Below are 26750 nucleotides of genomic sequence, written 5' to 3'. Positions count from 1 at the left end.
ATGTCAATGTCGACCAATAGTGGTCAACCTAATGAATGTCGACCTTAACATTGTCGACCATCTGACCAGATACCCTGCACAGCATAGTGATTTATAGCCTTCAGGATATAGAACGTGAACTGTATTGTTTCTACAGCAGTCTGTTGGGATCAAGAGAGAGAGAGAGAGATTACAATATTTTAGAGAGTAAACAAAGTTGGAACACCCATGGGAACAAATGTGCTTGCGTCTGCAATTCTACCAGTGTGATAAAAACATTGAAATGTACAATATTCTTATACCGCCAGAGTTGGTCATAGGCATAGGCAAACTAGGCAAATGCCTAGGGGCACACGCAGCTTCTGCTGATTAAAATGATATGCAGCATGCCTATATTCTGTGTGTGATTGCGGCTGTGTCTGCATCCGAAATGCTACATTACAATGTATTCCTGGAAATCACTGTAACGTAGCATTTCGTATGCAGATACAGCCACAGTTGGGGAGGGGCTGGTGCGGTGGTGCCGCGGGTGAGGGAGGGTGCGTGGGTGACGTGGGTGGGGGAGGGCATCCGGAGCCACCGCGAGTTGGGGAGGAGCGATTGCAAGGGTGCCGTCGGTGAGGGAGTTGCCATGGGTGGGGGAGGAGCGGGTGCGGGGGTGCTGCGAGTGGGGTGGGGGGGTGCCGCGGAAGGGGCCCGGAGGTACAGCGAGTGGGGGAGGGGCAGGTAATGCTTCTCTTCCTAGAAGCAGCTAAGCTGCTGTCCTCCCTTTGGCAGTGGCTCTCCCGGAGACTCACACAACAGCCAAGCAGCCTGTCAGTATTGTTAGCGTTGGTGTTCCAACGTCCCGCATTACAGGGAAGGAGATGCACTCAATAAACTACAGCTTTCAGCAGCCCTTAGCGCCGGAATGCTTCGGCGCTAAGGGCTGCTGGGAGCTGTAGTTTATTTAGTGCGTGTACTTCCCTGTGTACTTGGGACACCGGCACTAACAATAGTGACTGGCTGGCAGAACTGACTGACTCGCTGAATCAATGTAAAAGGTGAGAGTGCTGTGTAGCGTCAGTGACACTGCACTGCACAGCACTGTCACCTTTTACATTGGTTCAGTGTCCAGACATTACCCTCCGCGATATCACCCACTTTATTTTGGGTCGTGGGCCTGGAGCTGCAGCTCAATCAGCACCATTGTTAATCCTGCTCTGGGAACACACAGCAGCCAAAGGGCAGAGCCTCCCATTGGATGTAACCTGTGTGGGAGGGCATTTCTCACCCAATCAGCTGTGGACTGGGTGTGATAGACCTGCCGCTTACCCAAAGAGAGCTCCTAGCCACGCGCAGCGTTATACACACAGTCACAGAAGTTTTTTGAGATTTTTGCAAATTTATTAAAAATAAAAAACTAAGAAATCACATGAACATACTGTAAGTATTCACAGCCTTTGCCATGAAGCTCAAAATTGAGCTCATGTGCATCCTGTTTCCACTGATCAACCTTGAGATGTTCCTACAGCATAACTGGAGTCCACCTGTGGTAAATTCAGTTGGCTGGATATGATTTGGAAAGGCACACACCTGTATAAATACTGGCTGCTTTATTTTTACACTGCAATTTAGATTTCAGTCTGAACACACCACATCCTAATCTAACTCTCTCTGCACATGTTATATCTGCCCCCCCCCCCCCCCCCCCCCCCCGCCCGCAGTGCACTTGGTTTTGCCCATTAGCTAACAAATTTGCTGCTGCAATCAGATCTGATTTAGGCCCTTAGTTTTTATGAAGGTTCAAATAGCTTAATGAGTAGGGTAATTGTTTAGAATACAACAGGTTATAGGCATACTTACCTACTCTCCCGGAAGCTGCGGGAGGCTCCCGTTTTTTGGGGTAGCCCCCCGCACCCCCGGAAGAGTGGGCAGGTCTCCCGCATCCTGCTCGCACCCTAGCGATGCGAGCAGGATGGAGAGATAACCTCCCGCATTCTCGGGTCCGTCGGGTGGAGAAGGGGTTAAAATGACACAAATCACGTCATTTTAGCCCCGCCCCTTCCCGCGGACCCGCGAATCGCGGCATTTCCCGATGTGGGGGGCGGGGCTTAGTGATGTCACAGTCCGGCCCCACCTCCCGAAGACACCTGCAGCGTCTGCTCTCCGGGCTTCTCCCGGAGAGGAGACTTACAATGTAGGTAAGTATGGTTATAGGTTTGAATCCTGGGCATGGCAGTATATTAAGATGTATTATTTAATAAAGGGTATTGTAACTGAATAACAAGCTCAAAGCATGGGCTTTCTCTGGGATCAATCAGGTCATACCCCTTCCCCATGAGGCATGCACCTTATGTCCTTATTGGATAAATGGGAGGGGGGCGCCAATTCTCTCTGTGGTACAGGGCACCAAAAAGTCTAGTTACGGCTCTGGGGGACAGTACCAAACAACGCACTATGAGTGGGCACTTATGTATTTGCTAGGTGGACATTTAGGGGCATTTGCACATAATGAAATTGTCTTGCAGCTCAACATTTTTCCCAGCTTTTAAGTAACCCCATAGTGTCCAATTCTGTCAATCCAACATGTTGCAGGCATGGTAACATAATAATGTAGATGGTTATTTAGTAATTAAGTCATTTGTTTCTTTCTAAGGTTTTTGTACGTACCGCTGATCAGGTCTGGCACCACCCTCTTCGCAGGAGCAAGTTTAAACACCTGACTGATCAACCTGTTTGTCTGACAGGAGCAGGGAGGTAAGATGTACTGTAGGTCGCAAGGCAGAAATCACAGCAACTGCTGTAAGACTTGAAATATACTGTACTTGTACATTGATAGCATGTACAATATTTGTTTGAGTATTTTATTATACAAGTAATTTTGAACTTGCTACTCTCGATCAGTGGCGCCTAAGGAGGGGGGAGTGGGTACTAATTACACGGGCATGCCAGGGGGTCCGGACCAGAACACACCAGTAGCCATTTTCTGATTAGTTTGGGCAGATCAGGGCATGCCCTGATTTTCACAGTGGGAATGTTGAGAGGAGAGAATAATAATGTCTTATTACTCAATTTAGAGCAGGTAAGAACATACAGAACCATCACTTACCAAAGTGACACCCTGTGACGGAATCACAGGGATAGATTAGAGCCAAAACACAGTGGATGGGTCAAACATGGGGGAGGGTGGAGGAGGAATGGAGTCATAGGTGGGCAGAGGAGTAGAGGGCACCCTACTTACAATGAGGCTTACCAGGACTCTGTGTGTAGGTAGGAAGCCGCACAAGAGAATAGTGGGACAGTGCAGGAGGGGACACAAATGCACAGGCGCATACTGAATGCTTCAGACTTTGTAAATTGTAGGGGGCAGAGCATGGTCTACAAAAATTCTAGCCCAAATAATTTAATTTGGTACTAGACAATACACCATGACACCCCTGCAACATTGCTCCGGCACCCCAGGGTGCCACAGCTCCCAGTTTGGGCCTAATGCTTTGAGATGTGATACATTCCCCTGAACGTTGCTTACACTCTGAAACATCTATGTGGTCTGCAGATCAGCCCCTGCCCGATAACTAATGTGATACTGCTTTATGTATTGCTCCGATATGCAGCTATACATAATGACTGCTAACATTGTCCAATCAGAGCAGAATTACACAATGTATGCCAGGTATTTGTGTGATATCATTTTTTTTTTCATGTGCGCATTCTTCAGTATCCAGTAGTGTCCACTGGGCTAAGCGGGTCATTCCGAGTTGATCGCTCACTAGCTATTTTTTGCAGCGCTGCGATCAGATAGCCGCCGCCTATGGGGGAGTGTATTTTTGCTTTGCAAGTGTGCGAACGTGTGTGCAGCCGAGCAGTACAAAAACAGTTTGTGCAGTTTCTGAGTAGGTCTGAACTTACTCAGCCGCTGCGATTACTTCAGCCTGTCCGGGCCCGGAATTGACGTCAGACACCCACCCTGCAAACGCTTGGACACACCTGCATTTTTGCAAACACTCCCAGAAAACGGTCAGTTGACACCCACAAACGCCCTCTTCCTGTTAATCTCCTTGCGATCGGTTGTGCGAGTGGATTCATCGTGAAATCCATCACTCAGCAACGATCCGCTTTGTACCTGCACAACGCGCCTGCACATTGCAGTGCATACACATGCGCAGATTTGCCGAGTTTTGACCTGATCGCAGCCCTGCAAAAAATAGCTAGCGTGCGATCAGGTCAGAATGACCCCATAAATCACTGGTGTGTCCATTCTAGCAACCTGCATCTGCCACAACCCGTGCAGTTCCTCTTTCCTGTCTGGGGTGTCTCTCTCTGGGCCTAATTCAGACCTGATCGCAGCAGCAAGTTGGTTAGCTAGTGGGCAAAACCATGTGCACTGCAGTTGGGGCAGATATAACGTGCAGAGAATCAGATTTGGGTGGGGTATGTTCAAACTGAAATCTAAATTGCAGTGTAAAAATAAAGCAGCCAGTATTTACCCTGCACAGAAACAATATAACCCACCCAATTCCAGGGCCGGTGCAAGGTTTCTAGGCACCCTAGGCAAGGCTACATAATACTGTCCCTACTCCCCCCCCCCCCCCCTTCGGAACCCCGGGGTCCGGGTCTTAGGACATACAGAAAATGTGGTAAAACCCCCAAGACTGGGATTTTACTACATTTTCCCGTTAGTATATCCCGCAGGTTAGGTATCGTATAGTGGTAGTCAGGATGATGGCGGTCAGAACACCAATTCCAGCATTCGGACTGGCTAAAACTCAACAGGGGAGCTTCAGTAAGAGAACCCTAATCTTCCCTCTAAGCCACCCACCCCCTGCAGCCTAACCGTAATCTAACTTTCGTTCGGGATCCCGGGTGTTGGGATGCCGCTGTCGGCATTCTGACAGGTGTCAGGATTCCGAAGCTGGCATTCCGACCGCCAGGATGCTGAACGCCGGACTCCAAGATACATCCCCATCCCGCACAGTGCGCTGACTCTTAGTGGAAACATCAGGACAGGTTACTACTGTAATGCTGCAGGTGTACCCAAGGTGTGCAAGAACCGCTAGACCAGGATTAGGCCTTTGGGAGGCCCAGGGCACTTAAGACAGGAGGGGTTTCTCTGTCATATCAGCACCACATCCTTGGCTGTGCCTATCAGTCACCTTTCCAGAGTTTTGAGCATTTGGGAAATACAGTCAAAATGTTTCTTGCATTTTAGTGTTAGACCCCCCCCCCTCCCCCCTCATGTACAGAAACATGCAGGAAGTTCCCTGTAAGGATTACTCCTCTATTCCTTAACCCTCGATGTGATAGTCTCTTAGACGTCCGTGAGTGTAAACCTTTTGCTACAAGTAACATGCAAAACACAAGCAGTAAAGATTCACACTGTTTATTGTTTGTACAACAAAGGTATAAAAGACAAGAGTTTAGGGCGTGTATGCCATAAGTCAGTAAGTGATTGGGTAAAGAAAAGAGGGGTTAGCATAACATGATTGGCTAGGAACTGCCGCAGTGGAAGGATGTACATATATGGGCAAGTTTGCACTCTACATAAAAAGGGTGTGTATTATGTAGAAAGTTTGCACACGGTTCATTTTGGTAAAATGCATCTATATGGTGGTACTTAAATATATACAAGCATATGTAACAGAGAAGAAGAACAAAGTATTAACCCTTCAATCCCCTCTTAGAATCATAATTGTTATACTATATGATTCTTGCAAAGCTTACGTCTTTCTGCACGCCAGTGGCGCAATTTTTGGCCTGTGCGGGAGTTGCAGTAATTGTTGGGCATTTTAAGAAGGGTTAATCGTTGGGTTAATGATGTTCCGTGTTTATCCTTTTTATCTAAGGCTTCAGCGGGCTTATAGCCCCATGGGGTACCTGTGTTCCAGGCAGCCGCGGACCATGAGTTGCAATCATTTCCCCAGTTATGGCCTGTAACGCAAATATAAGGTACCTCGGGGCTTAGGTTGTCTGTGGTGTCAGCGCGGATCTGGTAGTCAACAGACTTTTGGACAGCAGCTAGTTGGGGGAATTGGAAATAATCTAGTATGTAGGTTGCGGTGTATGTGGTGGAAGAGTTATACCATAGTGTCAGTTTCCCTTCATTCTGAGTTATATCAACCTCAGTCATTGAGGGGGGAAAAATGGGCCAGTAGGGCTATCAAGATAGTCCCCAGGGTAAAGATAGGGGGCATTTTCTTCATCCTCCTCTGGTCTTCTGTCTTCGCTAGGTGGGAGGTCAGGGCTGTCCGCCCCTGTTCGTACCTCACTGGAATCACCTGTTTCCTCCTCTAGGTCTGGTCTAGGAATTTTCTTTACTCGGGAAGCATGGATCCAGGTGGGACTCTCTTCTGTCAGGACTGCGGTTCGGGTTACAGCAACGACTTCCGTCTCTGGGCCATAGGTGAAGTCTCCTGGGCTCTTGCTGCGGGGGAGGATCTTCACCACTACTCTGTCTCCGACCTTAAAAGGGTGTGTTGGTTCCTGTGGATTCAGAGGGTTTTTACAAGCGACATCATGTTCAATCTCATCAAGTTTGGTTATGAGGGCCCTGACATACTCTTCCCTTATAAGTTCTAGATCTCCTTCCTGTATTATCAACGGTTTTTTTGCTCATGGGGTGGGAAAAGGCCTACCCCCATCTAGGGATGATTTTCTGTGTTAGGATTCTTGCTACTGTCTTGGCATCCTCTGACTTAGTTGGGAATACTTCTGGCCAGCGAGAGAACATATCTACAATGACCAGGGCATATTCTTGTTTACCTGTACCAGGGATATGGGTAAAATCAATTTGTAAGTGTGTAAAAGGGGTGGTGGGGTATTCAAGATGCTGGTGTTTCGCTTTATTAGGGTTGTTAGGGTTGCTCCTGAGGCAGGTGATGCATCTGCTAACATATTAGTCCACAAGTGATTTGGCCTCAGTAACATAAAAATCATTGGTTAGTAGGAGGAGTGTTGTGGCTCTACTATGGTGACCAACACCATGGTAATGGGCAATGAGCAAAGGGGCACTGGACTGGGGTATACAGGGTTTCCCCTCTTTGCAGATTAATCCTGATTTAGGATTTTTCTGCAGAATTGGGTAAGTCCAATCGGAGAGATCAGTATTAGTCGCAGCAGCTTGAAGTTGAGTGAGCAGATGGACGTTGTCAAGGGAGGGAGGGGCCATGACTGCCATGTGAGAATGGGCAGTAGGCTGTAGGGCCGCTTGTTTAGCAGTAGTGTCTGCAAGGGCGTTGCCAAGGGAGATATTATCCTTGCCGCCGGTATGTGCCTTGCAGTGGATAATGGCAATGTCAGAAGGGAGGGTAATGGCATGTAACAGATCAGAGATGAGCTGCGCATGCGAGATACCTTTACCATCTGCCCCGAGAAAGCCACGGCGTTGCCAAATGACCCCGTGGTCATGAACAACGCCGTGGGCGTATCTGGAGTCAGTGTAGATGGTAACAGGCTTGTTCTGGTAGAGCTGACATGCTCTAGTGAGTGCAATGAGTTCTGTAGCTTGCGCGGACTGATAAGGTATTGGCAGGGCTTCCAATACAGTGTCAGGGAGGGTGACAATGGCATAACCAGCTTGGTATGTATTGTCATTGGGCCTACTGCAGGAGCCGTCAACAAAAATTATGTCTGCGCCTGGTATGGGAACGGGAGACATGTCAAGTCTGGGAGAAGTTTCAGCTTCAATGGAAGCAGCACAGTCATGTAGGTCGGGTGGTTCATCCTCGGGACCTTTCAAGCCTAAAAGGGCATTGAGAATGGGTGCTGGGCCAGAAGAACTAGCAGTGTACTTGATGGTAAGGGTAGGGTTACTCAAAAGGAGTACTTCATATCCACTAAGGCGTTGAGCAGACATGTGCTGTGTGTGTAAGCCTTTAAGTATTGCCAGGACATCATGGGTGGTGTGGAGTACTGTGGTGTGGCCTAAAGTGAGGGTAGTGGCCATTTCTGCAACCATTGCACAGGCTGCCAAAGCCCTGAGGCAGGCAGGCATACCTTGCACAGACACTGGCATGACTTTGGAAAAAAATGCCACGGGGCGCAACTTCCCTCCATGAAACTGTGTGAGCACCCCCGCCATGGTTTTACAATTGTCCCTTGCATATAGATGGAAAGGTAGTACATAATTGGGGAGGCCAAGTGCCGGACTTTTCATCAACATACATTTTAAACTTTCATATGCAGTTAACATTTCTTGTGACCATTGTACAGTTTTAGGTTTGTCCTTCAGTGTGGCTTGTCTCAAAATGTTATCATAATAGGAGCAATCAGATATCCACTGTCTGCAGTAATTTACCATACCCAGGAAGGACAGTAGTTCCTTCTGGGTAGTTGGGGTGACCAGGCCCAATACAGACTGTATGCGTTGTGGACTGATTTTCCTCTCTCCCTGAGTGAGCACAAAACCTAAGTAATCAACATGCTTTTTACACCATTGCATTTTTGTTTTGGACACCTTGTGTCCACATTCACAAAGCCAGTTTAGTAATGAAACACCATCCTCTCGGCAGGCCTCCTCAGTTTGACTACAGAGCAGCAGATCATCTGCATACTGTAGCAGGACTGAACCATGGTGAGGTTGCCAGGGCCTCAATGTGGCCTGGAGTACAATGCTATAGACAACGGGTGAGTCAATATAGCCCATGGGTAATCTGCACCAGGTAAGTTGTTTACCCTCAAAAGAAAAGGCAAAAAGTAATTGTGTCTGTGAATCTACAGGTATGCTGAAAAAGGCATTCTTCAAATCAATTACAGAGAAGAACGCAGCATCTGCAGGGATTGCAGAAATGAGTGAGTTTACGTCTGGGACAATTGGTGCAATTGGGACAATTAGCTGATTGATCGCTCTGAGATCCTGTACAAATCTTATACTGCCATCAGCTTTGGCAACAGGGTTCACAGGAGTACAGTATGGTGATACAATATGTCTGAGAATACCCTGTTGTAAGAATTGCTGTATCATGGGGCGGAGACCTTCTATCTTTTCTGGTGAGAGGGGATACTGCTTTTGATAAACAGGTTGTGAGTCGGGTTTGAGATTGGCCTTATATGGTGTGCATGAGATTAGGCCAGTGTCATATGGACCTTCTGACCAAAGAGCGGGGTTTACTTGGGCTAAGTCAGGCATTGGTGGGTATCCCATTGATTCCCATTGAAGGAGCAGTCTTTTCCAAATCACCATCATATAGGTCAGAACACAAAACACTGGTTGTTGCACCGCTGTCCACTAAAAAGGGAATTTTACTTCCATTTATAATAAGTGGCAGCAGAGGTGAATCTTTCCAATGACGGGTGAGTTGAATAAAGGCTGGGATACCCTCCTCCGGGCCCCGTCAGTGCGCGGGGTCTTGCCAGTCAACTCTGAAACGTACATGATCAGAGAGAGGGTTGTCATGGCGTGGGCGGGGGTGTTGTTGGGGGGGGCAGGATTCAGAGCAGGCTGTCGAGGTGTCTGTGGGGGCTGGGGGCAATCTCTTGCCCAGTGACCATCCTGGCCACAGTTGTAACAGGAGGTGTGCCGTTTGCCGGCCATGTCTCCTGTAGGTGGTTTATGTTGGGGTCTTTGGAATCTTCCCTGACTGCGGGGTTGGTTCTGTCTGTCAAAGCGTCTGGAGTTCTGATAGTTATGAGTGGGTGCAGGTTTCTTTACATCAAAACACCCTGCAGCCTCTTTCTCATACAGATGTTTTTCAAAATCTTTCGTACTATCAGAAGTCCAGGAAGAGACGCTTTGCTTAACAGAAACTATGACAGAAGGTAGAAGGTTGTTAATGAAGGTGGAAATGAGTAAGCTTTCCGAGTTAAGCAAAGGTAAGCCAGCGTCATCTGTCCAGCAGTCCTTAAACCTTTTCCAAAACTCAGTAACAGACTCTGAAGGTTTCTGTTTACAAGCTACAGCGACAGGCAAAGAAGCACGGGTTTTAAAGACTTCCTTCATATGTGTATCAATTTCCTTCCACATATTCTCGATACCTGTCTGTGTGTTGAGGGTGTAGGCAGCGGCACTATTTTGTGCAGCAGGTGTGTGGATGGCAGGGACCTTTGTCCAATCCCATCCATTATAGTGGTCGATTATACCATCTATAATCAGCCTCATGTCTTCTTGTGTATAGCTGCGTCCTTTGCAAGCTTTGCGCAAATAAGATATACAGCCATCGGGGGTAATGGTGAGCTTGGGACAGTGTTTTACTATTATCTAAACTCTGGGTTACTGGTGCGTTAGGGATAGAGCTAGTGGACGCATTTTCTAGCAGTGGAGTTGGAGGCGATCCCATCTGTTGTGAAAGGGTTACTGCTGCTAAGAGATCTGTGTCTTTAAGAGCAGGATATATTGGAATGTAAGGGGGAGGCGAGAGGGTTTTCAAAGATTTACAGGTTCTCACTTCCTCCCTTCTGTGCTGTTGGGAACTGATATTTTTAATCCTCCTTTGTTTCTTATTGATGGATTTATCATACCAATAGGGCGCTATGGTCAGCCACTGCTCACCCCCGGCCCGCATATATGTCATATCCCATTGTGGATCGTGATCATACCACGGCCAGGCTTCCCTGTCCCCTAAACAAAGACCTTTAACCATATCCATATAGAAAGGGTAATTACTGCCTTCCCGTGGGAATGGGTCCTATCCTGCTTTCTCTGTCCACCCTGCTAAATTATCCACCCAGGGATCAATCAAATAATAATCAGAGGTAGAACTACGGGCCACGTATTCTTTACATGTCTCCTCGAGTAGGGGAGGGGGGTATACAGTTTTCTTACTCTGACCAGAGCCCATAGTAAAAACACAATTTCCAACAACTTTCTATGCATGCATCAGCTAACCAGTTAATTAGTTATTGACAATATCACAATATCATCTGCATAGTACTTTAACAAAACAATCGATAGTAATAATCTGTACGTTTACTCACCACTCGTACAGGGACTTGGAAATGCAGCGTATTGTGATAGGAAGCAAGAAAGTTATAAGGGTATTCAACAGACGTGCACTTACCACCCGTCAAGCTGAATACATGAAACTTATACTCTAATATCTGTTATGGCCATAACATAATAAGTAGACAATCAAATCGAGGTAAAATCTACGTTATGTATAGACTCCCAGGTCTATTTTAAGTATCCCAGATACTAACGTCTTTGGAGAATTGCGCTTGGACCCCTGGTCACTTCTCAGATGTATCTTTAAGTCCCAGACATTAAAGATGTTAGGTCACGTGTTCCCAGAACACTGACACGGATTCAGCTTCAGTGTATGACCGCAATCCCGTCCGGCAAAGACAGACAATAAATTCTCTATCTTACCGTCCGGGGACGATCAACTGAATTCCGGCACGAGCTCCCACTTGTAAGGATTACTCCTCTATTCCTTAACCCTCGATGTGATAGTCTCTTAGACGTCCGTGAGTGTAAACCTTTTGCTACAAGTAACATGCAAAACACAAGCAGTAAAGATTCACACTGTTTATTGTTTGTACAACAAAGGTATAAAAGACAAGAGTTTAGGGCGTGTATGCCATAAGTCAGTAAGTGATTGGGTAAAGAAAAGAGGGGTTAGCATAACATGATTGGCTAGGAACTGCCGCAGTGGAAGGATGTACATATATGGGCAAGTTTGCACTCTACATAAAAAGGGTGTGTATTATGTAGAAAGTTTGCACACGGTTCATTTTGGTAAAATGCATCTATATGGTGGTACTTAAATATATACAAGCATATGTAACAGAGAAGAAGAACAAAGTATTAACCCTTCATTCCCCATGCTCAATGCAGCAGGATCAACAACACCAGACCAGACCCTGCTCAAAGTAGTCAAAGGATGGTGTCAACCATGGCTAAGTGCCCATATTTGCAGCCACTTACCTGCGTGAAGCAGGGCAGGGAGTACATACTGTTTGATGTGCAGATTACAGTGGGTATAATGTGGCCAGGGAGAGAGAGGGACAGGATCACACCTGCTGTTGCTGCTGGCTGCTATTACATGTCCCTCAGCAAAATTCTGCTCAGCCTATTCGGGTTCATGAGCTGAATGTTCAGCACCCCTCACCCCTGGTTTGGTCTGGCTTATGCCTCCTTGTGCTTAGCCCAGTCACATGCTGGGAGCTGGCTGCACACAGTAATAACTTTATGGTCACTGCAGCCCTTCTCCACCCCCTCCGAGCTCCGTTCACAGCACAACCTAATAAATCATGCAGAGAGGCTGCTCGCTGATCTCCGTACATCACAGGGGAGGAGGGGGGGGGGGGTCTGTACTTTGAGATCTTAACTTGCTTAGTACTGGACTGCACAGAGAGAGGATCAAGTACGGACTTTGTCGCCCTCCCCATGATCGTAGCATGCATATCCTCACTGCAATCACAGGTGTTGTCACGGAGGGGGGAAGGGGGGCGAGGACTGCAGAGAGAGGAGCAAACAGTGCACATAAGGAGAGGCGGCTGACAGGTTATATACACTTACAATGTTAGTGCTGCTGCTGTACCAGCTGATAACAGGTGAGCGGCCACGGCATCCCTGCTCCTCATCTCTTAAGGAAGAGGAGGAGCTGAGTAATATAGGAAGCACTCATCTGCAGCGTGCGGCACCGCCCTCCAGTGGTCGGCGCCCATAGGCAGCTGCCTAAAGCTGCCTAGTGGTGGCGCCGGCCCTGCCCAATTCTAACTCTCTCTGCATGTTATATCTGCCCCCCCCTGCAGTGCCCATTAGCTAACAGATTTGCTGCTGGGATCAGATCTGAATTGCTCTCTTTGCTCTGGTGCTTCAAGCACACTCTGGTCTATATTTCAGCATTGGAATGCAGACTAGAGTGTGCTAGAAGCACTAGAGCAGAGAGCGACACTCTAGGCAGGAAACTGCATGGGTTGTGACAGGTGGAGGGTGCTAGAATGAACACTGGATAGATATAACTGAGAATATTTTTGTAAGAGTTTTCTATTATCCTCAATATTAAGCAGCTTTTGTTTTCCTTTTGTGGTTTGCTTTTTTAGTAATGAACTATATCATGTAAATTAAACCGTGACAAACACGTCACTAAACAAAGCAGCCTTGTTTTATGCCATAAAACATAAAAGAAAAGTCATAGAAAATTAGGTATAAAGTTGGTGCTAAGTTTATGGAGGAAAATAAAATAAAAGTACTATCCTTAATGTGTTGTGAACCACTTTTCTCTGACGTCCTAGTGGATGCTGGGGACTCCGTAAGGACCATGGGGAATAGACGGCTCCGCAGGAGACTGGGCACATCTAAAGAAAGATTTAGGTCTATCTGGTGTGCACTGGCTCCTCCCCCTATGACCCTCCTCCAAGCCTCAGTTAGATTTCTGTGCCCGGCCGAGCTGGATGCACACTAGGGGCTCTCCTGAGCTCCTAGAAAGAAAGTATAGTTTAGGTTTTTTATTTTACAGTGAGACCTGCTGGCAACAGGCTCACTGCAGCGAGGGACTAAGGGGAGAAGAAGCGAACCTACCTAAGTGGTGGTAGCTTGGGCTTCTTAGGCTACTGGACACCATTAGCTCCAGAGGGATCGCACACAGGACCCGACCTCGTCGTCCGTTCCCGGAGCCGTGCCGCCGTCCCCCTTACAGAGCCAGAAGCAAGAAGGTCCGGAAAATCGGCGGCTGAAGACTTCTGTCTTCTCCAAGGTAGCGCACAGCACTGCAGCTGTGCACCATTGCTCCTCATGCACACCACACACTTCGGTCACTGATGGGTGCAGGGCGCTGAGGGGGGGCGCCCTGAGCAGCAATATTAACACCTTGGCTGGCAAAACTGACACCATATATAGCCCCAGAGGCTATATAGGTGTAAATTACCCCTGCCAGAATAACACAAAAAGCAGGAGAAAGCCCGCTGAAAAAGGGGTGGAGCCATCTCCCTCAGCACACTGGCGCCATTTTCCCTCACAGCTCCGCTGGAAGGATCGCTCCCTGGCTCTCCCCTGCAGTCCTGCACTACAGAAAGGGTAAAAAAGAGAGGGGGGGCACAAATTTAGGCGCAGTATAATATATATATGCAGCTATAAGGGAAAACACTCTTTATAGGTGATATCCCTGTGGTATATAGCGCTCTGGTGTGTGCTGGCATACTCTCCCTCTGTCTCCCCAAAGGGCTTTGTGGGGTCCTGTCCTCTGTCAGAGCATTCCCTGTGTGTGTGCTGTGTGTCGGTACCGCTGTGTCGACATATATGATGAGGAAAATGATGTGGAGGCAGAGCAAAATGCCTGTAAATGTGTTGTCACCCCCTGAGGGGTCGACACCTGTGTGGATGGATTTATGGAAGGAATTACGTGACAGTGTCAGCTCCTTACATAAAAGGTTTGAGGACATAGGGCAGCCGGCTACTCAGCTTGTGACTGTTCCAGCGTCTCAAATGTCATCAGGGGCTTTAAAACGCCCGCTACCTCAGATGGCAGACACAGATGTCGACACGGATACCGACTCCAGTGTCGATGACGATGAGACTAGTGTACCGTCCAATAGGTCCACCCGTTACATGATTGAGGCAATGAAAAATGTATTACACATTTCTGATAGTACCCCAGGTACCACAAAAAAGGGTATTATGTTCGGTGAGAAAAAACTACCAGTAGTTTTTCCTGCATCTGAGGAATTAAATGAGGTGTGTGAGGAAGCCTGGACTTCCCCCGATAAGAAATTGATAATTTCTAAACGGTTATTGGCAGCGTACCCTTTCCCGCCAGAGGATAGGTCACGTTGGGAAACGTCCCCTAGGGTAGATAAAGCGCTTACACGTTTATCAAAACAGGTGGTACTACCGTCTCCGGATACGGCCGCCCTAAAGGATCCTGCTGATAGAAAGCAGGAGGCTACCCTAAAAGCTATATATATACACACACGGGCATTATATTGCGACCAGCGATTGCATCAGCATGGATGTGCAGTGCTGCTGCTGCGTGGTCAGATTCCCTGTCGGATAATATTGATACCCTGGATAGGGACACTATTTTGCTGACAGTAGAGCATATAAAGGACGCTGTCTTATACATGCGTGATGCACAGAGGGATATTTGCCGGCTGGCATCAAAAATAAGCGCAATGTCCATTGCCGCCAGAAGGGGGTTATGGACTCGGCAGTGGTCAGGTGATGCCGATTCAAAAGGCTACCCCACAGCAAAAGAAGGCACCGTATTATCAAGTACAGTCCTTTCGGCCCCATAAACACAAGAGGGCTCGAGGCGCATCCTTTCTGCCGAGAGGCAAAGGTAGAGGGAAAAAGCTGCAGCATACAGCCAGTTCCCAAGAGCAAAAGTCCTCCCCCGCGTCCGGTAAGTCCACAGCATGACGCTGGGGCTTCACAGGCGGATCCGGGTACGGTGGGGGCCCGTCTCAGAAATTTCAGCACACAGTGGGCTCTCTCACAGGTGGATCCCTGGGCCCTTCAAGTAGTATCTCAGGGGTACAGGCTGGAATTCGAGACGTGTCCCCCCCCCCCCCCCCCCCCCGCCGTTTTCTAAAATCTGCCTTACCAGCAACTCCCTCTGCCAGGAAGGCAGTGTTGGTCGCTATCCAAAAACTGTATTCACAGCAAGTGATTGTCAAGGTACCCCTCCTTCAGCAAGGGAAGGGTTACTATTCCACAATGTTTGTGGTACCGAAACCGGACGGTTCGGTGAGACCCATCTTAAATTTAAAATCCTTGAACACTTACACTTATATCAAAAGGTTCAAGTTCAAGATGGAATCGCTCAGGGCGGTTATTGCGAGCCTGGACGAGGGGGATTACATGGTCTCCCTGGACATCAAGGATGCGTACCTGCATGTCCCCATTTACCCTCCTCACCAGGAGTACCTCAGATTTGTGGTACAGGACTGTCACTATCAGTTCCAGATGCTGCCGTTTGGGTTATCCACGGCACCGAGGGTCTTTACCAAGGTAATGGCCGAAATGATGATACTCCTTCGCAAGAAGGGAGTTTTAATTATCCCGTACTTGGACGATCTCCTGATAAAGGCGAGGTCCAAGGAACAGTTGGTAGTGGGGGTAGCACTTTCTCGGGAAGTGCTACAACAGCACGGCTGGATTCTCAATATTCAAAAGTCACAGCTGGTCCCGACGACACGTCTTCTGTTCCTGGGAATGATTCTGGACACAGACCAGAAAAAAGTGTTTCTTCCAGTGGAAAAAGCCGAGGAGTTGTCATCTCTAGTCAGAGACCTCCTAAAACCGGGATAGGTGTCGGTACATCAATGCACACGAGTCCTGGGAAAAATGGTAGCTTCGTACGAAGCAATTCCATTCGGAAGGTTCCACGCAAGGACTTTCTAGTGGGACCTGTTGGACAAATGGTCCGCGTCCCATCTCCAGATGCAACAGCGGATAACCCTGTCGGCAAGGACCAGGGTGTCACTGCTGTGGTGGCTGCAGAGGGCTCATCTACTAGAGGGCCGCAGATTCGGAATACAGGACTGGGTCCTGGTGACCACGGATGCCAGCCTTCGGGGCTGGGGCGCAGTCACACAGGGAAGAAATTTCCAAGGACTGTGGTCAAATCAGGAGATTTCGCTTCACGTAAATATTCTAGAGCTAAGGGCCATTAACAATGCCCTAAGCCAAGCAAGGCCCCTGCTTCAGAACCAGCCGGTACTGATCCAATCAGACAACATCACGGCGGTCGCCCATGTAAACAGACAGGGCGGCACAAGAAGCAGGAGGGCAATGGCAGAAGCCACAAGGATTCTCCGATGGGTGGAAAATCATGTGTTAGCACTGACAGCAGTGTTCATTCCGGGAGTGGACAACTGGGAAGCAGACTTCCTCAGAAGGCACGACCTCCCCCCGGGAGAATGGGGACTTTATCCAGAAGTCTTCCAAATGCTGGTAAACCGGTGGGAAAGTCCACAGGTGGACATGATGGCGTTCCGCCTCAACAAAAAGCTAAAAGGATATTGCGCCAGGTCAAGGGACCCTCAGGCGATCGCTGTGGACGCTCTAGTAACACCGTGGGTGTACCAGTCGGTTTATGTGTTTCCTCCTCTGCCTCTCATTCCCAAGGTACTGAGAATAATACGAAGGCGAGGAGTGAAAACTATACTCGTGGTTCCGGATTGGCCAAGAAGAGCTTGGTACCCGGAACTTCAAGAGATGCTTTCAGAGGACCCTTGGCCTCTGCCGCTCAGACAGGACCTGCTGCAGCAGGGGCCCTGTCTGTTCCAAGACTTACCGCGGCTACGTTTGACGGCATGGCGGTTGAACACCGGATCCTGAAGGAAAATGGTATTCCGGAGGAAGTCATCCCTACCCTGATCAAAGCCAGGAAGGATGTCACCGCAAAACATTATCACCGCATTTGGCGGAAATATGTTGCTTGGTGTGAGGCCAGGAAGGCCCCAACGGAGGAATTTCAACTGGGTCGATTCCTGCATTTCCTGCAAGCAGGGGTGACGTTGGGCCTCAAATTGGGGTCCATTAAGGTCCAGATTTCGGCCCTGTCGATTTTCTTCCAGAAAGAACTGGCTTCACTGCCTGAAGTTCAGACTTTTGTCAAAGGAGTTCTGCGTATTCAGCCTCCTTTTGTGCCCCCAGTGGCACCTTGGGATCTCAATGTGGTTTTGGAGTTCCTGAAATCACATTGGTTTGAACCACTTAAGACTGTGGATTTGAAATATCTCACGTGGAAAGTGGTCATGCTGTTGGCTCTGGCTTCGGCCAGGCGTGTGTCAGAATTGGCGGCTTTGTCCTATAAAAGCCCTTATCTGATTTTCCATATGGATAGGGCAGAGTTGAGGACACGTCCTCAGTTACTCCCGAAGGTGGTATCAGCGTTTCACTTGAACCAGCCTATTGTGGTGCCTGCGGCTACTAGGAACTTGGAGGATTCCAAGTTACTGGACGTAGTCAGGGCCCTGAAAATTTATGTTTCCAGGACGGCTGGAGTCAGGAAAACTGACTCGCTGTTTATCCTGTATGCACCCAACAAACTGGGTGCTCCTGCTTCTAAGCAGACTATCGCGCGCTGGATTTGTAGCACTATTCAGCTGGCGCATTCTGCGGTGGGACTACCGCAGCCTAAATCTGTAAAAGCCCATTCCACAAGGAAGGGGGCTCATCTTGGGCGGCTGCCCGAGGGGTCTCGGCTTTACAATTTTGCCGAGCTGCTACTTGGTCAGGGCCAAACACGTTTGCAAAATTCTACAAATTTGATACCCTGGCTGAGGAGGACCTGGAGTTCTCTCATTCGGTGTTGCAGAGTCATCCGCACTCTCCCGCCCGTTTGGGAGCTTTGGTATAATCCCCATGGTCCTTACGGAGTCCCCAGCATCCACTAGGACGTCAGAGAAAATAAGAATTTACTCACCGGTAATTCTATTTCTCGTAGTCCGTAGTGGATGCTGGGCGCCCATCCCAAGTGCGGATTGTCTGCAATACTTGTAAATAGTTATTGTTACACAAATCGGGTTGTTATTGCGAGCCATCTATTCAGAGGCTCCGTTGTTATCATGCTGTTAACCGGGGTTCCTATCACGAGTTATACGGTGTGATTGGTGTGGCTGGTATGAGTCTTACCCGGGATTCAAAATCCTTCCTTATTGTGTCAGCTCTTCCGGGCACAGTGTCCTAACTGAGGCTTGGAGGAGGGTCATAGGGGGAGGAGCCAGTGCACACCAGATAGACCTAAATTTTTCTTTAGATGTGCCCAGTCTCCTGCGGAGCCGTCTATTCCCCATGGTCCTTACGGAGTCCCCAGCATCCACTACGGACTACGAGAAATAGAATTACCGGTGAGTAAATTCTTATTTTTTCTACTTTATTCTTATTTTTCTCCCTTTTAAAGTTTTGTGATTGTGGGATTCTATGTTTTATTGTTAACGAGCAATTAAAACACTCAGAATGTGAATGAGTCAGTGAATAACAACTATAAATAGGATATGAAGAGTCCATTCTCCTACCAGAAAGAAAATCCTTCCTTCCATCTTCCCTTCCCTTCCCTTCAGTAAGGGAAGTATTATTCTCTATGCTAAACTAATGTGGAATGGGTTTGTTGGGTCGACCACTATTGGTAGACAGACACTAGGTTGACACATTAAAAAGGTTGACATGGTTGCCAGGTCAACATTGAAAAAGGTCGACATGAGTTTTCTAGGTTTTTGTTGGTGTTGTTATCTCGTAAAGTGACCGGTAACCCCAATTAGTGCACGTGTTTGCTCGCCATACTTTGGGTAAGGTGCCTCGCTCCGCTACCACTGCGCTTGGCACATGTTACTATTCCCAACCATAGTCCACGTGGATCGTAAAGTATGAAAAAGTTCAAAAAAGGAAAAAAAACTAGTTGAACTTTTCATGTGTCGACCTTTGCCATGTCAACCTAATGACCACGTTGACCTTTTACAGGTATCGACCTAGTGTGTGTTGACCTATAATGGTCAACCTATTGACTGTCGACCTAAGTAAGGTCGGCCTAGAGACCGTATTCCACTAATGTGATGACATTCAAATTCTCTGATGGCAAGCAATGGCATCTGCTCTCACTCTTTATACAGTATAGATATTATGTTATAGTACTATATGCATATATATTGACATCATATAAATGGAATTATTACTGCTAAAAAAAAGTTTGCACCTTACTCTCCATTTTAGGGATATCTCGTTCCTCTGTGATGTTTTACTTAAGGAAAAAAAGAACACTGCAATTACACCTCTAAAGCCAATAAACCGAAGTGATATGGCACCAGGAACATCAGTAAGTTTCTGGCTGTGTTATTTATAACATTAGCTGAATTGACGTGACTGGGACCTGTAAGAATTTATAGGCTGATGCAGAATGGGTACTGTGCCAATTAGTGTAACGGATCTTCAGTACACTGCACATGCGCTTACATTCATAGTGTGATCGCATCCCTGAAGGATACGCTCACACTAAGAATGACAGCGGCAGCCATCTGGGGGGCAGCGTTTTGGTGTTACGGGGGAATGGCCTGGCCAACGCAGTTGTGGCCGTCCGTTTTCAGGACAGCTGCGTGGTGTCACATGCAGCCGATCCAATGAAAGAAAAATGGCAGCAGAGTGCCTGCATATGCAGCCTAGCTGCGGCTGCAGGGGGTAATCCTTAGTTTCTGTCTCAGCAAATGTGATTGCAATATTTGCGATCACACCCACCACTGGCCGTCAATTAGCATGCTGGGGGCAAAGCTTACAGAAACAGTTTCAGATTCTGTTTTTTAGCAGAATCTGCAATTATTATTATTAAATTACCAGTTATTTATATAGCACACACACATTCCGCAGCGCTTTATAGAGAATATTTGACCATTCACATCAGTCCCTGCCCCAGTGGAGCTTACAATCTATATTCCCTATCACATGTACACATAGACACATTCACACTAGGGTTAATTTTGTAGGGAGCCAGTTACCCTACCAGTATATTTTTGGATTGTGGGAGGAAACCGGAGCACCTGAAGGAAACCCACACAAGCACGAGGAGAATATACAAACTCCACACAGCTTGGGCCATGGTGGGAATCGAACCCATGACCTCAGTGCTGTGAGGCAGTAATGCAAACCATTACACCATCCATACTGCAATCCAACCTGAATAGGGTCTTCAGTCTTTAATGGTACAGTTTGGCACTTTCCTATTCCCCACAGCTACTGACTCCACATATGATTTGGAGCAGAGAAGGGAAAGGGGAGTTATGATAGAAACTTTCAAATATACCAAGGGTTTTAACAAGGCACAAATGTAGTTGCTTTCATCCAGCCCACGATGCGTACGCAGGTGCGCACACATCGCGGGAGATATTTCTGCAGGCGGGTGCGAATAGTCGCACCTGCGATTGGACAATGTTAAAACTAGGAGCCGGAGGTGCAATTATCTGCACAGAAACATGTGCATGCATTGAGAAAAATGAGTCGCACCCGTGAAGAGTCGTGGGTGCGATCAGCCTGACTACATATGTACAGAAGGGAAACATTCTTCAAAGGAAGATAAGTATTAAAACACAAGGACATGATCTAAAACTGAAGGAAGGTGGGTTCAAAGGAAATATGAGGGAAAATTACTCCACAGAAAGGCTAGTGCGCAAGTGGAATCCCATAAGAGGTGTTAGAATCTAAGGCAGTGGTTGCCAACCCGTTGCTCGCGAGCGACGGGTAGCTCGCAGCCGCAATCCGGGTCGCTCGACCCGTGCTGGCTGCTGCCGCTGGCAAACTTCGGGGGGAGTCTGCAATCAACTCCTCCCCCGGCCGGTCCATAGCACTCCTCCGTCAATGAGGAGACAGACGCTAGAGATCATACTTGACCTCTAGCGTCTGTCAGTGTCAGGCCAGCGCTATAGTTACCCGGAAGTGCTGGAAGCACTCTGCGCTGGCCACTTCCATTACATGCAGTGGCGTGAGGGAACTAGGGTGCTGGGGCACAGAGGCAGCAGTGAGGCAGAGGGAACATAGCATGCTGGCGGGCAGGGGACACACACACACACACACATACACACACCACACACACACACACTCTCTTGTCAATCAGCTGCACTGACAGGAGGAAGAGCCGCAGCTAGGCTACCTCCTCCAGCGTGACGGCGGGATAACACTGCGGCAGCGCCCTCATCATCTGGCGCTCGCTCTATGCAGCTGCGTACCCCGCGTATGCAGTGGGCCGGCCCTGATTACACCCCTGAAACGAGCATTACACCCCTGGCAACAAGACCCCTAACAACAAGCATGACACGCAGAGAGTTACACCCCTGGCAATGAACATTACACCACTGCCAACAAGATCCCTGGCTATGAGCATGACACCCCTGGCAACAAGCATGGAACCCAGAGCATGACACCCCTGGCAACAAGCATGACACCCCTGGCAACAAGCATGGAACCCAGAGCATGACACCCCTGGCAACGAGCATAAAACACCTGGCAATGAGCATGAGACCCCTGACAACGAGCAGGTAATTTAAAATTAATTAGAAGCCTTACTGTGGAGCATAATGTGTAATGGGCATTACATTGTGTGGCATAATGTATAACTGGCATTGTGGTGTGTGATATAATGTGTAATGGGCATTGTGGTGTGTGGCATAACGGTGTGTATAACCAGCATTGCGGTGTGAGATAAAATGTGTAATGGACATTACGGTGTGTGGCATACTGTATCATGGGCACCACAGTGTGTGATATAAAGTGTAATGGGCATTACTGTGTGTGGCATAATGTATTACGGGCACTGCAGTGTGTGATAATATGTGTAAGAGCATTATGGTGCGTGGCATACTGTATCATGGGCAATGCGGTGTGTGGCATAATGTATCGCGGGCATTGCGGTGTGTGGCATAATGTTTCACGGGCATTGCGGTGTGTGGCACAATGTGTCAGGGGCATTGCGGTGTGTGGCATAATGTGTCAGGGGCATTGCGGTGTGTGGCATAATGTGTCGGGCATTGCGGTGTGTGAAATAATGTGTAAGGGGCATTACTATAAGGAGGAAAAATTACAAATAATGTAAAGGGCATGAATCAGGATTTTTTTTTCTTCCTGTGGTGGCCAATGTCTGGGCGTGCAGGTTGCAAAACTGGGATAAAAGGTAGTCTCTTCCTGCAATGCCACACCCCTTGCAGTGAGGCCACACCCTCTTTTTGGAGCGCACGCGCCTATGGCGCGCTCTAATTCTTTGCTTTTAATATAGCAATGGGAGGGGGAGCCAGACACTTTTTTGCCCACGAGTCCAGTCTTAACACTGAGAGCGCGCCAGCAACCATTCAAGTACGGCTTTTTTTTTTCAAAAACTTTAGTAGCTCCTTAGGAGGTTTAATTTTTCTCGAGTAGCTCACAACCCAATTAAGGTTGGAGACCACTGGTCTAAGGGGTAAATTTACTAAAGCTTCTCAAAATAAAAAGTGGTGATGTTGCCCATAGCAACCAATCAGATTCTGTCTATCATTTTCTAGACTGTAATAGAGAAATGATAGAATCTGATTGGTTGCTGTGGGCAACATCACCACTTTTAATTTTCAGAAGCTTTAGTAAATTTACCCTTAAGACAGTAGATCAATTTAAAAATGCTTGAAATAGACATAGGGGTGTATTCAATACCTGTCAGAAACTGCCGTCTTGTCGGAAAGACGGCAGTTTCCGACAGGTTTAGGTGGGAAGGGGTGCAGACCTATTCAATGCCAGGCCATTTTTTCCGACAAGTCGGGAATTCCCGACTTGTCTGAAAATACGTGGATCGGCGGAATAGCCGCGGATCCACGTGCTTTCTAATGAGGACCCATTTGACTTGCTGGCATCCACCAAATGACTGGATGTAAGTAACAGATGGTCTGTGAAAAACGGAAATAAATTTCTTGTTAGCACTATCGCCTGTAGTACAAATCTGTGTAGTGTTCTAGTTGGTAGTGTTCTTGACTCTGGGCACTAGGAGACCCTAGCATTGTCCCAGAGTCTTGTGTGCATGCGCAGGTCTCCAGGAAAATGGCATAATGGACATTTTCCCAGTGATTTTCCTACTGTGCATGTGCGAAACACCGGGAAAATGGCCACATGCACACAAGACTCTGGGACAATGCTAGGGTCTCCTAGTGCCCAGAGTCAAGAACACTACCAACTAGAGGGGAGGGGTCCCAGAAGGAGACACACGGGCTACCTCCTCTCTGAAGACGCCCCTGTACATCCTACAGTTCTATTGCTGAGCTACGGGACTCCTGAGGGTAAGTATTGAAAAAAACGGGTGCAGGGTGTGTGGGGTGGGGCCTCCTTGACCCCGAGGGCCTGCGTGCACTGCACACACTGCACCCAAAATAAATATGCCTGTCAATCAGGCAGAGGCGGTCGCAGTGCAGAGGGGGGGGGGAGGCGTGGGCAACGCTCCATCTCCTCCCTCCAAATGGAGGGTTGCGGGGGTGGATCCGGACAAACGGGTGGTGCAGTGCAAACGGGGGCGTGATCGCATCGGCTGCATGACATCATACGCAGTCGCCACGATTGGGAAGATGACAGCGGGTCTCCTGCGGGTGCAGCGCCGGCAGGAGGCTTCCTCTACAAGCAGAAATTGCAATGTGATCCCAATTTCTGCTTGTTGAAGGGGAGGGAGGCATCGGTCAGCATGCACCTTGCCCAGCGATGGGCGGCCCCCAGCATGTGCTCCAAAGGATAGCAAATTCTGGTAATTAGCTATCCTTACTGAATTAGGCCCAAAATGTGTCACTTGAAGCCCCTTAGACCTGTAATTAATAGGCATGGGCAGTATTACATAAGATTTTATTTAGAGGAGTTGGGCATTTCCAGTTCTGCGCAATGGAAGCCTTAGTAGCAATCAAAATATGGCCTAAGAGATATTGATAATATTTGATTAAATCTGGGAGATCAGAATCAGAATCAGCTTTATTGGCCAGGTGTACTCACGTACACTAGGAATTCTTTGTGGTACAATGCATCGCCAAGCAGCAACATGGAGGAAAAAACGTAGCATACATTACAAACATTACACATATGAGTTCATACTGCACATATGCAACTGTACAGTAGACATATTATACATTTAAGACTAAAAACTAAGGCTGCTTGGCAGAGCAGCACCGAGGCAGCCATCCGCGGCGCCAACTAGAACTCACACAATGCACATAATACAGAAGATTTAAGCATTACATCAAAAGATAAACCACACAGACAAAGACACAGAAAGAATGATTGGTGCATGATTGGTGTAGGCATTTTGAGTAATAACCTCCAGGAGTTGTGTATTCCACCATCACAAGGCACCAGGTGCGGCAGCCATCTTAGGCGCACTGCGTAGGATTACCCACGGTGGAATAGTCCACCCCTAGAAGAGAACACAAAATGGGGAGATTGCAGAGTCCTTAAGTTCAGAGTAGGGTTCCAATAAAAACATCAGGTCCACGCATTTTTCATCCCATCCACAAGCGCACCAGATAAGGCAGCCATGTTGGGCGCACTACACGGTTACACAGTGGGAGATGAGCCATACAGGGGCCAAATGCATGTATGGGAGAACTGACACGTGTGTAGGCGTATGCTATACCCTGCATGGAAAGATCCAAATGAAGCACACCCCGCCCACAGGGGAACCATCCGAGGCAGCCATGTGGGGCGCACTGCATAGGTTACTGCTGGCAGGGTGTGCAACCAATGGAGGTACACATTACGGGAATAGCACACAGTGGGGTGGAAGTACAGTGTAAGAAGAAAGAGAAGAGAAAGACACATTTGCAGGAAAAAACTGTACTAACATTATTTTGTGAAAAAGATAAATGTCCTGGTCTCATGAGAGCAGTGCGGGTGGGTGTGAGAATGTGGGGTGCACACTAATGTCCAATGGAACTGACCCAGCAAAGTCTGGTCCTGATGCGCACGTCCCTCAGTTCCCTGCTGAGCTTGAGGGGTAGTCCCGGGGGCAGTCATGATGTTCTTGGACACAGAAGTAGTAGGCATTGGTCCTGGTGTTCTCATGGCAGAGGTGAGGAGAGGCCACATAATGTTCCAGATTTCTTTCTCGATGCTGTTTAATGTTTGTTGAACTGTTTTTTTAACTGTTCATTTTCAAGACGCTTAGAGAAGGAACGCTTAAGTATTGGAACGCACAGCTGCCATGCACAGCTGTACATGGTTGAAGTTACAGATATACTATGGGAAATTGACCCAACTACAGCTGAGGCAAATGTTCCACTAATCAAAGGTGTTACATTACACAGTGATTGACTAAACAAACACCAGCCCAGTGAGCCTTAATTAAATATGCGGCACTGACCAAGCTTTGAAACGCAGGTATTTTACATTACAAACAAAAGCAAAAATCACAAAACTGTCTAACAAATGATTTGAACATACATTTGGAATATGGATGTTTTGCATAGGTGCAGATAGCAATAGCCAGATTACATGGGGAGATATGAACATACATTTGGAATATGGATGTTTTGCATAGGTGCAGATAGCAATAGCCAGATTACATGGGGAGATATGAACATACATTTGGAATATGGATGTTTTGCATAGGTGCAGATAGCAATAGCCACATTACATGGGGAGATATGAACATACATTTGGAATATGGATGTTTTGCATAGGTGCAGATAGCAATAGCCAGATTACATGGGGAGATATGAACATACCTGAGGATGAGAAGAAAAAGGAAGATGGTTAAGTTCAGTCCAATGCAGGAACTGTTTTTTTAACTGTTCATTTTCAAGACGCTTAGAGTGGGAGATGAGCCATACAGGGGCCAGATATAGGTGGAGAAGGGCTAGAGCAGGGGTGGGGAACCTTTTTTCTACCGAGGGCCATTTGGATATTTATAAAATCCTTCAGGGGCCATACAAAAATTCTCAACTTAAAAAATTACCCTGCCCCCAGTAGGTCTGCCCCTTAGAGGCACTGTGTGTGCACGCCGGAGGCGCGCGTGCCAAAAAAAAATGGGTGTGGCCAGTTAAAATGGGACGTGATACACATATGCCCCCAATAGTGCAGTGCCAGATCCACAATTGAGCCACAGTGTAAGGTATACAAATGCCCCTCACAATGCCAGGTATACAGATGCCCCCCACAGTGCCAGGTATACAATTGCCCCTCACAGTGCCAGGTATACAAATGTCCCCACAGTGCCAGGTATAGAGATGCCCCCTCCCCCCCCCCCCCACGTGCTGCTTACCGCTGCTTCTTTTCGGCGGGACACGGAGGAGAGCGCGGCTATGTTGGGCGGCGGCATGTAGGTCTTGAAACCAGCCGCCGGTTCGAGAGGCAATCAGAGCTCGCGGACCGGCAGCCACGGCTCCTGATTGGCTGCCGGTCCGCGAGCTCTGATTGGCTCACGAACCGGCGGCTGGTT

The 26750-nt window shown here is 48.0% G+C and overlaps 1 protein-coding gene across 4 annotated transcripts in view; it reads left to right on the top strand.

The window, feature by feature from the left end:
* Positions 1-26750, top strand: part of AXDND1 (axonemal dynein light chain domain containing 1) — a 254349-nt gene that overhangs the window by 104519 nt on the left and 123080 nt on the right. For 2 of the 4 annotated variants that reach the window (XM_063939813.1, XM_063939812.1), the window contains exons 3-4: positions 2618-2718; positions 19550-19652. The exons of 1 other annotated variant lie outside the window; for it this stretch is intronic. In XM_063939813.1, coding sequence (XP_063795883.1) covers positions 2618-2718; positions 19550-19652 — 204 coding nt within the window. The remainder of the gene's footprint in view (positions 1-2617; positions 2719-19549; positions 19653-26750) is intronic. One more of the 4 variants, XM_063939815.1, reaches the window with a different exon arrangement.

Source organism: Pseudophryne corroboree, chromosome 9 (assembly GCF_028390025.1).
Source record: "Pseudophryne corroboree isolate aPseCor3 chromosome 9, aPseCor3.hap2, whole genome shotgun sequence".
In the NCBI taxonomy this organism is placed as follows: domain Eukaryota; kingdom Metazoa; phylum Chordata; class Amphibia; order Anura; family Myobatrachidae; genus Pseudophryne; species Pseudophryne corroboree.
The sequence above is the reverse complement of the archived record's forward strand: the minus strand, read 5'-3'. Positions and strand labels throughout refer to the sequence as shown.